Consider the following 13,476-nt stretch of genomic DNA (forward strand, 5'->3'; position numbering starts at 1 on the left):
CAGGTCCATTCAGGTCCTGCCTGAGAATGTCTTGACTGCTGGCATCCTTCTGTACATAGAAAAGATGACTAAGCTTGTACACAGCATCAGAAAATAGTCTTTATACAACAGGGGTACAACAAAGGTGAATCACAAAGTATTGCTCTCTAAAGCATTCAAAGTTCATCTCATTCCTTCTTAGTCCTCAATTTAAAAACAGCAAAATTGTACCATTAGTGTGGTATTTGTTATGTACAGTGGAAACTGTGCATGCCAAGGCTGACCACAGCCAGCAGCACAAAAACTGGCACTTTTGCTTCTTTCTTATTTCTCTGTATTATGTTATACAATTAAACCTTTGTACATTACTCCATGCACTTTTTTCTATCATTCTAATTCACCCAGGCCTACACAAAGTTTTGATAAAATCAATCCAAGCTCCCTTCAATTTCTTGCTTGTGCCCAGCTCCTAAAGGTATAGTCGGATGTCATTTCAGACAATGACCAAGAAAAGCTGATTCTACTCTATAGATGAGCCTCCAGGAAGCTTACAAACTGCCATCATGGCAGAATTTGCCCAGCTTGTATGTTTTCTGTCTTCATTTCATTGGTGTACGTGACTTAGTATAAACAATATATCTGGATAAAATTGTGGCAAATATTATTTAATAATCTTTACATCGAGCCAGTCTTAGTGAGTATCTTGGTGATCTGCTTGTCAGTGTCATGGGCACGCTCAATCTGCTTGTGATACTCATGGAAGCAGGGTACGATGCACAAGTTGGTGCGACATTCGGGGCAATGGTACTTTGTCTTGCGGCGCAACACACGGCCCTGAGGGTCTGTGGAGTTCCAGCAAAAGTTACAGCCCAGCGCTGGACCCTGACGCAGCACCGGGCAGTGGCCAGGGGTGGAGGTGGTGCGTCCCAGCAGAGGTGGTGACGACACCAGCTGTGGGGTCGCCACCATGCGTCCGGCAACACCCACGTCCAACCCAGAATCCTGAGACACACTCTGCACCAACACTGACTGCCCCTGAGTGCCCAGTAGGTCAGGAGTGTGGCCAGAGCCTGGCCTAGTCATGCCGGGCTCCTCACTCACTGCCCGCTGGGCCAGCCGCGGTGGCCCGCTGGCCCCATATCCAATTGCACCAGTGTCTTCAGAGGGAGTCAGGCGGATCAGCGGGACATCCTTCTTTGTCGGGACTTCCTGGCTTGGAATGGCTTCGGCTGGCTTGGGCTGGATGGGCCGTAGCTGTGACGCCGCCTGTGAGGTGGGTGTGGTGGCAGCTGGGTGCTGCTTCATAAACACCTGCATAGGGATAACCTGCAGGTGCTGACCCGTGGTGGATGGGGTGGGGGTGTGGGTCAGGACACTGGGGTGGGAACGCTGTTTGGTCATGGGTGGGGGTCCGGGCTGACTGGTGGGTGGGACCCGGGACTCTGGGTGTGACAGCTGTTTTGTCACCACTGGGTTTGGGGCCAGGAGAGGGGTGGGGTGGGAGCGTTGTTTAGGCAGTGGTCCAGGCCCCAGGTGGTCCCGGGGCCCCACCACCACGGCAGGAACCTGGAGGAGGGCTGGGGGTGCAGTGGAGACGGTGAGAGACACGGCCGTCTGCACCACCGTGTCTGGAATGATTAACTCACCTCCACTGGATCCCTCACCCTTCACCTCCACGCGACTCTCTGCCTTGGCCTCCCCTCGCCCTCCTTCCCGGCCCTCCTCCCGCCCCTCACCCCCGGCATCCCTGATGATGCCCTGCTGTCGCTGCAACACTCCTCGCTTTCCCCCACGACCTGAAACACAACAACACATGATTATACTCCTTTTACTCCAACTTGGTCTATAATTGCCAAGCACAAAAAACATAATGACTATACCTGTACTCTTTTTACTCTAACTAGTCATACAATTGCCAGCTCTCCATCCTAAATGCTGACTTTCACGAAAATGAATTACGAAAAGGATGTAAAAATGTCGTAGCAGTCTGTTTTCCCGTCACTGAGTTAAATATGGTAAGCAACAGACAGATGGAAACCTGGGCCAAGTTCAGCATCATCCTTACTGATTCCCACTAAAAGATGGGGATAGCGGTAGGTGGGGGCGCTCACCATCCACTCGCTCAATGCAGTGCTGCTCTCATGTGACTGTCCTTTCCTCTCTTCCTTCCTTCTTTCCTTCCTTTCTCTTCCGTCTTTTTTTTACTTCAATTCTTTCCTTCCTCTTCCTTATGTCTGTGGGTGACTCTACACTGAGTGACAAGCCAAATGGTTTCCTGTACACCAGGAGACCATTTACTACACTGGGTGGTAATCAATAACCAAATTATGGCGACTGGTGGTTTAGAAGGTAATTAAGGTGCTCCAATTGGATTGAGCCTGTGGAGGTTTATATCCAAGGGGTTGTTGGGGTTTACTGCTCATGTAATGTCACTCAGGGATCACTGAGATTGGTCACTCTCATCTTAAATGTGAGGACTGACTTGCCTAGTCCCAGGCTCCTATGTTCCTGATGGGACAACACAGGATTAGATGATAAATGAATGAATGAAATAAACACTAATACACAGCACAAAATCACCGTACCAAAACCCAATACTACCACTGATATTCAACAGCATCATAAACATAGTAACATCATCATCATCATCATCCTAACCATACCTTCCACTGAAAAATAAGGTGTGTAAACAAGGACAGACACTAAAAACGCTGAAACATAATCCAACATAAAACTACTGCACAAATAAAGTCATATACCTGGTACAGGAAGGCATTATACTCTTTGACAAACATAAAATTATAAAAGCAGTACATAACACAGACTACACCCCATAACACTGTGCCATATGTACTCCCAGGCACTAAAAGGATTAATCTGATGAGTTTGGGGATATCTTTTTTGATATGTTCTTGCCATAACCAAATTATTTTATTAACCTTAGGATAGAAACTTTGATACAGAGGGGTTAGATATAACCTTCATTATCCTCCTCCAAACTAGAGATCCTTACACAGCTGAAAAAAAGTCAGCTATTGGAAGCATAAATACACACACACACACACACACACACACACAAAGGAACTGTCACCTGGATTCATGTTGTTCAATGACAACTTTAGCTACGTCTAGAAAATTTTTTTCATCTTAATAATATATATATTTTTAAACATATTCTAATAAGTCAACAGTATTTTTTTTTTCTTTCCATAACAAGTTACTTACCATTACCAAAGTAGACATTAAGGAGAGGTGCTGTATATCAAGCAACTTAAGGCAATTACTTTCACAAATAAGTCACTTAAAACTCTGATTTTTTTTTTTTTTTTTAGTTTAATATTGCCACCTCCAAATTTTCTATTCGAATTAGGAAAGGTCTCTTATCAAAAGAGCTAATGAAGGCTAAGTCTAACTCCAATATGTCAATGCCCAGTGGTAGCAAGAGTAGATGAAATAAAGGCATGCTTCAAAGGATTAAATTCTTTCATAACACACACACACACACACACACACACACACAAAAGCCATATTATACATACTGTGGTCCCAAATAACCCCTGCTCATATTTTCAACAAACTACTGGTAAGTTGGGTATACAGTGGATGCTCAATTTAACAAACAACGATGTAGTGGACACACGAGATAACGCAATTTTTTTTTCCCCGGTATTTTTGTCCCATTTAATGGTAAATTTCCATTAAATCAAGCATAATTCCATTAAGGAAATTCCCTACACAATGATGAATTTCTCGGGGTATTGATTATGGGTTCAGACTGCCGTGTGTAGCGTTGAAAGTTACCATAGTTTGCTAGGTTTGGGTTGCCTTCAAGGACTTAGCAGAAAATAGCTTAAAATAACAGAAAATTTTCCTTTATACTGAGCCTTGGTTAGGGAACTCAATTTAGCAGAAAGTTCAAGATAATAGAATGGGGGTTGGCTGAATTAGTTCGTTAAATCAAGTATCTACTGTATGCTGTAAGTATTCGCATGTTGCCATTTATAATATTCTTTTCAATTCTCAACAATATTCCAAGTACAATATGTGACAATCAGAACTTACAACTTTAATGACTGTCTCAAACTATATAGCAAGACGTCTTAACCCTGGAAGTGGCCATACACAAATCACCTTCACATCATATTTTTCATCCCTGTCAAACTGCCCTCTCTACAATTCATACGCCCCTCACTACTATACCTCTCCAAATCCTTACATATATCTGACTTCCCCCATTCTCTCTTACCTTTAGAGATATAAAGATAATGAACACAAGATTCTTCAATGCTTTTCACCTCATGTGATTTTTACTTTCCAACTCTGACTACAATAGGGATGCAGACAACAGGTACAGGTATCTTCTTTAATATTAAGTCACTGGATACAAAAGACGGAAAGCTTACAAAACCCCATGACTGGGACACATTACACCTGCCTCAACTCTCAGTAGGTAAACAATTTCTGCTCTAACAAATGCTTTTTTAAAGGGGAAATTCCACATACAGCTTTGTTTATATAAAATAATCTAAAAGTACAGGCATTTCACACATCTCTTAAAAGTTCAATGGTGCACCTATCAACACAAGGGTTCTTTCACATTACAATACATATACAACTGAATACTTTTTTTAATACTGTACTCCTATACTGTATGACTACAGTGTATTTACAGTGGTTCTTTTAATACAGTTTTGTTGCTGTTGCCCCAGGCTCATCTAAAATGTGAACCCAGTGGATTTAAGGCTTAAGCTGTTCTTCTGCTCAAGTCCATCACCCTCCTTTTGGGACACAGGGATGGAGTGAGGGACAGTTGTATACCATAACTAGGCAGTGGAAATATCCAGTTATATTGGTGCCACCATATGAAGATGTCCCTCTCCAGCACCTTTAATATATTACACAGCTATAATGCTGTATAAACATGACTGAACACACACACACACACACACACACACACACACACACACACACAAACACATACATACAGTACTGTACAGGAGGCAACACCTCATTACTGTACACCACGTCCTCATTGTAAGTCAACAGTGTTTCAAATTTCACAACTTTTTCTATATGACTGGTAAAGTAAGCTCTTGTCTTTTGATATACTTAACTTTGCTGTCCTAATTTTTTGTGTATTAGTATTCCATCACAAAATATTCTAGTTCCACGTATATTTTGGGATAATTCAACAAAATTTAATTTGTTGATATCTCAAAATACACTTTAAACAAGTAAATTCTACTGTTTGGTGACTTGGGGGACACTACAAAGGATTTATAGCCCACAACATACAGTAGTTATGGCTTTGGGAGCCCCTATTAACGGTTTTGTTATTTTGCGTAAATTCATTTCTTGCAGGTGTTCCCAAAACAAAATCCTCATAACAGACAAGCACTAACTGTACTATAAATCAGGGGAACTGGCAAATCAACTTTAAAAGGTAGAAATGTAACTGTAATTTTCAATCTTCCTGTAAAAAAAAAAAAAAAAAAAAAAAAAAAAAAAAAAAAAAAGGGGGGGGGCAGGCACCTTACAATGATGATATGCTGTAGCCAGACATGAATGAAAATCTGTACCTAAATACATTTGGGTAAATCTGGGAAGTGTTTTATAGCAACTATACAATGAAGCTCTTCTGTGATATTGACTGAGTTTCTCATCTGTTCTACTGGTACTCACAACTGGGGTTTATTATACAAAGTAGGAAGATATGTGGATTTTCGGACCATTCTTTTGTGAGATATTCACAAGATATCAGAATTCATTCACAATTCACAACAGGACAAGATGACACAAAGTTGTTTTCATCCACATACACATGTTAACTCCTTCAGTACAATGACATCTCTCTTATTTTATTCTTGCTATTGTTTCGTTTCGTTTTACTTTAAAGGTTCCAACATGCTTGCATGCGTTGGCCTTGGTCACCTAATGGTGGCTTTCCATGCTGCTCGATCTCTGGCAGCTTCGCTATTCGGTTCCTTATCCCTGTGGTCACACTCACTGACATCCCAGGTCTTTTATGGTCCACCTCTCGAAATCCTACTCCTAACATTAACACTTCTCACTTTCTGCACCCAATTATCATCCCCATCCTCTCCACATGCCCAAACCATTTCAATCTACCTCTCCTCATAACAACACCAATACACTCCAGTCCCATCCTTCCTCTCAAGTTTTCCATCATAAACCTAGCCCCCCCAGGCCTCACACTCAAGGACGCACTGCACATCCACCTAATCATTGTCATCTCTGTATGTCTGAACCTGCAAATATCCTCTTCCTTTACTGCCCAGGTCTCACTTTCATACAGCATTTCACTCCAAACACATGCTATCCCCAGATGATTTTATTCAACTTGGGAAAAAACTCTCAGATTCAGGGAGTTAATGAATCATATATTGTATCAAACCTTCCCAGTTCAAACAGTTCATCTATGTTGAATACAATCACCATGAGACGAAAAGAATAAAATGTAAAATATGTCAACATACCAAATGTGACATCTGCAGGAAATTTCCTATAAAGTTCAATAATCTCTTGAAAAGTTTTAGATTCTGTTTGCCACATGTAGTGCACTGGACAGTGCCAACAGCTGTAATTGGTTCAAGATAATCAAACTGACACATAATATGATGCAGATAAAAGTACAGTACTACTTTACAGGCATTGTGTGCACCCTTTTAGCTTCAATTTTCTGATGCTATATATTCACTAAAGCCAAAGTACTCTTCAGGCACAAATTTGTACACCATCATGCTATAAACTTACACAGTCATCAAGTACTGTACCAGTAAATATTTTATCCGATTATATTCTGAACTTGCACCTGTAGCTCACAAACTCAAAATGCAAACACACATTCTCTTCCATGCATGAAAAATGCTTCATTAGTTTCAACAGCAGAAATTATGCATAGGAATTGACACAAAAGAGGACACAGAGAACATTCGCTTGGTAAGGACGTGTTTCTAGCTGCTGGCTGGTATAGAAATGGATTCTTGCATACAGTGTAAAGATCAGGTGCCACATATAAGCTGTTTCAACAAGAAAATGTATTGTGTCAGCTGACACATTTTTTTCAATTTTTATGACTGTCAACTCCTGTACTTCACACATACACCGTTAATTAATCAATTTCTTCCATGGGAAGCAGTTTACCAACCGACACCTTTTCCGTAATTAAAAGCTGTGTACAGTATTTCAGCAGACAGTTATATGTACAGTATATTTGCTGCAAAAAAAAATGCTCTTTTATTAAAAACACACAAACTTTCCTTCACTGTACTCATCCTCAATCAATTACATTAGTTCTACACACAGACTTATACTTGAGATATGACAAAATTACAAAGGTACACTTTATGACCTCTATTCACCGAAAAAACCCATCTAGCAATAACAATGTATCAACCTAAACTACAGTATCTGGAGAAATGGTAACGACTTGTTATCACTGATCATTCTTAAACTCTTTCAGCATAATGTCTCCCATTATTTCCTTTGTTTTAGACAAACAATTTCAATGAACTAGAGATCTCTTGGAGTAATGAGGTTTAAAGGTCTCCAGTCACCTACTCAGCTCTACCAGATAACTATGTTCAGCTTAAACGAAACTCATTAACAGTGAACAGGGTAGTGAGAGCAAAGACTTCACGTTCAAACACACTACCCTCTTCTCACTTCTCATTATTTTGGTTTCCTTTAGTGTGAACAACTTACAAACCATTCCCATGTTCTAAACTTACAAAGTTCCCTAGCAGGTTAGAAAGAGTAATCCACAATATAAATAAGGAAGGGGTGGTAGGAAGCCTCTGATTCCTGCTAGAATCTGGTTTTATAACAGCAAGTGAAGAGAAACTGATAACTTACAGTATATTTCTTTCATGATCAACATAATCCCTTCCAATCTGGTGGTATACTGTTGCCCTCATGCAATCTCCAGACAAATATATTCAGCTTTTTAGACTTTTTCTGAGCTGCAGGGGTTAGATGTAAACTGCGAAAACCCCTTCACAGCTCTGGTAAGGTCTAAGATGAATTAAACTACATGGATGTAGCAAGAATAAAAATGATGTCCTCTAACTAGTGGCTATCATCATCAAAACTCCAATTACATTCCTACTTTTAAGTAGGAATGTAATTCATTTTTCCCTAAACTGTTAATACTGTCAGATTATTATATCAATCTCTCTCACTCTCTTTAAGGTGTTACTAAAGGTTTTACTCAACTCTGCCTGTTTGAAAAGCCTTTCTTATGCTAATAAAAACTGTCTGGAAGTTGCAATGATTAACTAAAAAGCCGTCACCATTGTGAAAGAGTTAAGAAATAAAGTGATATACAATCCAAAGACAAAGAAAAAGAAAGCAGAAAAGTAGAAGAGGAATCAAATAGGATACCCAATCAAGTTTAAACATGTCAACTTCACAAACACAAGTAATCTTGCAAGAATAATGGATATTTTGTTGACCAGAATGAAAGCTCTCACGAATGATTTGTAAATAATATATAAAGCTTAAAATCACTCAAACTGGTTCTGTACATACTGTAGCTATCAACACCCACTCTGCTGTTGTCTGGATACAAAATTAATTCCTTGGCTGTAAATCACCTACAGTCCACTTTATTTCAGCTTAAGTTCAATGCTGTTACTGTGCTTATGCGAAACCTATATATTTTTTTTTTTCTCCCCTTCCCAGTACAGTATAAAGTTTAGCCAGACCACCGAGATCCAAACAATGGGGCTCTCAATGGGCTGGCCTAAAGGATTAATTCATGGAGGTTCTATTAAATTGGTGTAATTATTAGTGAAGAAATATGGTCCAAGAGTAATCTCAAAAAGTTAAATATGCATCATTTCAAGTCATATTCAAAATGCTGAAAACTACCATGATTAACACTTTGGTCGAGAAACTGGAACTTTGCTAATTCATTCCGACGTAAGAAAGGAGAGTTTATTTAGTTTATAAAAACTCAAAGCAGTCAAAGGATTAAATGATGTGTTGGCAGTTTTGTACAACCTCAGTGATCACTTTATTTTGTCTTCAGTACATAATTACACAGCATTAAGTAAACCTCTTGCCACCTCATACCTTTTATCAGTACAGTATTTTTTCAGCACTTCCTCCACATTAAAAAAAAATAATAATAATAATAACAACAACAAATACTGAAACTGCACATTTTCAACACTTCCTTCCTTCCCTTCAAAAAAATGAACAAAGAAAAACGAAAACTAACATGAAATACTGTATATTTCCATCACTTTCTTCCTTAAAAACTCTTCTATATATTTCTTTTTACAGCACTGTACTTTCAAACACTTCTTTCCCTTACAAAAGAATTGCTTCATTTACATCTTAATTTATTTACCAGTACATTTCCAACACTTCCTTAGCTTACCCATCAGTACAGTACAGTCTATATATCAACACCTTCCCTAAAAAACAGCTGTAATAAATTCTATCAAAAATGCAAACTGTGACCAACATCATTGTTTTTCCATTTCCACGGGATGAAAACAGGTGATGGTAATACTTGACTACTTTGTGCTTCCAACTAACAACAACAATCATTACAGGACTCATACTCACACACACAAGCATGCAATAACAAAAAACTAAACGCCCACATTTACTGACACTATTTTTACCATTTTTACAAATACCAAACATTTTTTTTTTTTTTTTTTACCATATTTACAAATTCTAATGCTTGCTTATCGTTTTTTTCAACTTCCAATGCTTATTGCTTTGTGTACTGTTACCAGACTTATCATTGCCTCATACTTACAAATTCAAGTAACTGCTTACCATTTTCCTCAATTTGCACAGCTTACGTATGTTATTTTTATTTTTTTTTTTTACCAATGCCTCATATTTACAGATTGCAATGCTTTGTGTAGTATTGTATTTACCCATGCCTCATTTACCACTTTCCAAGTTCCCTACATTTTATTTACTATTTTTACATTTACCAACACTTTATGATACCATTTTTATTTTACCAATGTCTTTATAATTGTTTTACACCTATCACCACTTTGTTTCAACACTTTACACTTATCGCCATTTTTTATACTATCTTGTATCTACCACTTCTTACAATTTCCATCACTATATTACCCCTTTAGAAATGCCATTTAAACATCTTTCCATCTACCAACACATTTCTTACAGTTTTACATATACGAACATAATCTTCACACGTACCAACGCTTCTTCCATCAATTTACATTAACTCACTTCCTGTTTACTACTTCACATTTACCAACGCGAGCCTCTGTGTGTATTGTCACAGGCACCAACTTTCTATGGACCTATCGTGCTAAAAACTGTGCGTTACATTTCCTTCTAAATTCTCTCTTATTTACAATGCCACGGAAAACACCCATAAATACCATTTTTTATCAACAAATGACTTTTTCACAGTTTCAATGTAATATAACTTACATAATGAAATTAGTTTGTAATATCTATAGCTGCTCAGGCAAAGTTGCTTTTTCTACAAGGACTGTACAACAGCACAAGCATACACTAATAATAAAAATAAAAATAAAAAAAATAATAATAAATGATAAAAATGCAGTCAACTATCAATTATGTCATCGTAATATCCGGCACTGCTGGCTCGGCTCTATTAAAGCAATATCGGTGCCAAAACGGGACATAACTGGCGGTTCTATGCAATATCCAGCATCGAACTTTACTCTATTTCATGCTTAATTTTCGTCTTTACCCATGGGAGAGTTTTTAAGACAGAGGGTTAAAGGGAATAATAACGCAATATCCAGCTCGACACCGAATACTGAGCCTATGGGGGGGTACCATGAGATATCTGGCATTTTGCAATATCCAGTGTGGGGCTTGGCTGAATTACACCAGATAATTGACAGCTTACTGTACAAGTAGTAACAGAATATGACCACAAAACATCAATAATAATAATAATAATAATGATAATGATGCATAAAACGAAACTGGCCACAGGCATTCCAGTCTTACGAGTATCACTTCCTTATGCCCCCGTACACCTAGCACCACCTCAGCTCAACAGTCTACAACCTAAGAAAGCCCATCACAAAAGCACCATCAATCAGTCTAACAGTTAAAAGAGGAATAAAAGCGCTTAAACTTGGCACTAAATGAATACTGTAATCTAATGACAGGGAAGATTAAGCTTCGGGTGAGTGGCGAGGCGGTGGGAAAAGGGAATGTCCTCATTATAAGGAACAACTAAAATTAATAGTAGTAATAATATTAATAATAATAATAATGGAAAAAATAAATAAATAAACAAAAATAAACGTTTTTTTGCATGTATCCAAAAATATACTGTCGATGAATGATGATGATCCTAAAATACCTCAGTTTTATCATGTCCCAAAATGTTGCATATAAATACAGTAGTGTGGTAAGATGAGGGACACTGGCCAATTTGCTTTTCTGGAAGTTATGGAATTTAAATAAGCAGCTTTTCTGATATTTAACAAGGATTTAGGACAGTTTCCATAGTTGATGTATATTGGCATCTGTGTACAGAAACTCCAGCATGGTAAGGTTCACTGGGAAGGTATGGGGCTCAATGACTATTCCATGGTAACTGTACTATTAAGGGTATATCTATGGGTCTTGGGCTCATCAACATCACTATTAAAGCTGAATGTGGAAGCAGAAACAGAGGTACGGAGGAAAAAAAAAAAAAAAAAAAAAAAAAAAAAAAATCTATCAGTCACATCAAAAGAAGCCCCACTTCTTAACGAATTCCCATACTTAGGTTGGTCAAGGTACAGATGATATTTTCTACAGACTGGAAACTACACCAAGTGCCAAAACCAACTAATTACTTAAGGATCTCAGCATAAAACTACAACTATGGAGCAGACCTTGGTACCAAAAAAAAAACATCAAACATATACACCTTATAATGAGGATTTAGTATATGAGGGAGGGAGGGAGGGAGGGAGGAAGGGAGGAAGGAAGGGAGAAGACACAGTTACTGATATGGGCGTTACATGCCGGTCTTGAGTTTACTGTTGTACAATACGTTTATCTCACTTTATGCTGTGAAAAAAAAAAAAATATACTGATGTACTCAAAAAGATTTTACTGTTACATGCTTTAAATTTTTCCTGTCATATGTTTGAATCTTTCCCATTCTATGTTAAAAGGTTTTTCTATTATATGAAAAAAAAAAAAAAAAAAAAAAAAAAAAAAAAAACCTTGTGACTTTCCCGTGGTATGTTAAACAAAAATTTTCTGTTTAAAAAAGTAAATATTTTCTTGTCGTACAGCTTAAAGTTATTCTGTGGGGGGCTCTGGGTACTGCTGCAAAGAACACTATATAAATATGACTGCACAATCTCATCAACTTAATCCCTTTAGCACCACAATGTCTTTTTCTTTCTGATCAAGCTACCACCATATGACTGTAATAAATTAAGAAGGACCTCAATCCATGACAGGGTTAGAGAAGGTTGCATATGACTCCTCCAGTTCAAAATAGTCCAGTTTAACCCTTCAGTAGTGATGTCTTCCAGTACCTTGTTCTTGCTGCTACCAGACAATTTTATTCACTTATGATCTCTCTAGTAAAGAGTAAAAAGTAATAAAGGCTATATCTATCACCACCCAGTTCTAAAAGTCTGTCACACATTGAATAAAATAGTTGGATAAAACTAGAATAAAAGAATGTTACCAATTTGAAGAGGTTAAGTTGAATAAAATCATCTGGAGAGAGCACAAAGAAAACAACAACCTATGTCCTCATATTCAAGGGATTAAAAGAATTAAGTATAATCTAATATAATAAATACACTAAAACTTATCAGGTGGATCAGTATTTTACGAGGGCATTCAATTTCCAATCACCCCAATATATCTCACTATTAACCAAGTACTAGTATAACCTGCATGCTAACTAAAACCTGAAGTACATAACTGACAATTTGCCTAGATTTGATATATTTACCTGCCTTTTTCCTTTCTACTTAAGTTCATTGCACAGTAATAAAGAACTGAATTCAATATGATGATGAAGTTATATTCTTGCTACTGTTAAATGGTTTTATTCAGCTTTAGATATATCCATCATAATGAACGGGTACAGTGAAAGGGTTAGAAATTATTTAGAATAACTTTCACTATAAGCTGTTCATTAATAGCGGAACTCAGGCCATCATCAGATATCCAGCTGTTTAAGTGAGATATTTCATAGTGATTGGGTTAAACAAAGGCTGTATCTAACTCTTCCAGTTCAAAAAATTTTCCAAGAGCTGAATAAAATTGCTTAGAGATGGGAAAATTAAATATAAAATAGATTACCGTAATGAAAAGGCTAATGTGTGGTAGTGGCGATGCAGTAGTGCAATTAATTCACTCAGTATACACAATATTATTCAACTTAGGAAATACTTTTCACATTGGAGAGCTCAGGATACAAATAAGGAAAAATTCCCCATTGTGTGAAGTGGTCAAAAGTGATAACCAGTACTG

The 13,476-nt window shown here is 37.8% G+C and overlaps 1 protein-coding gene across 1 annotated transcript in view; it reads right to left on the reverse strand.

The window, feature by feature from the left end:
• Positions 1 to 654: 654 nt before the first annotated feature.
• Positions 655 to 13,476, reverse strand: part of LOC145399516 (uncharacterized) — a 68,846-nt gene continuing 56,024 nt past the window's right edge. Inside the window, exon 9 of the mRNA XM_080272120.1 lies at positions 655 to 1,775. Coding sequence (XP_080128246.1) covers positions 655 to 1,775 — 1,121 coding nt within the window. The remainder of the gene's footprint in view (positions 1,776 to 13,476) is intronic.

Source organism: Coenobita brevimanus, chromosome 49 (genome assembly GCF_032717465.1).
Source record: "Coenobita brevimanus isolate Jiangsu-jjx chromosome 49, ASM3271746v2, whole genome shotgun sequence".
In the NCBI taxonomy this organism is placed as follows: Eukaryota; Metazoa; Arthropoda; class Malacostraca; order Decapoda; family Coenobitidae; genus Coenobita; species Coenobita brevimanus.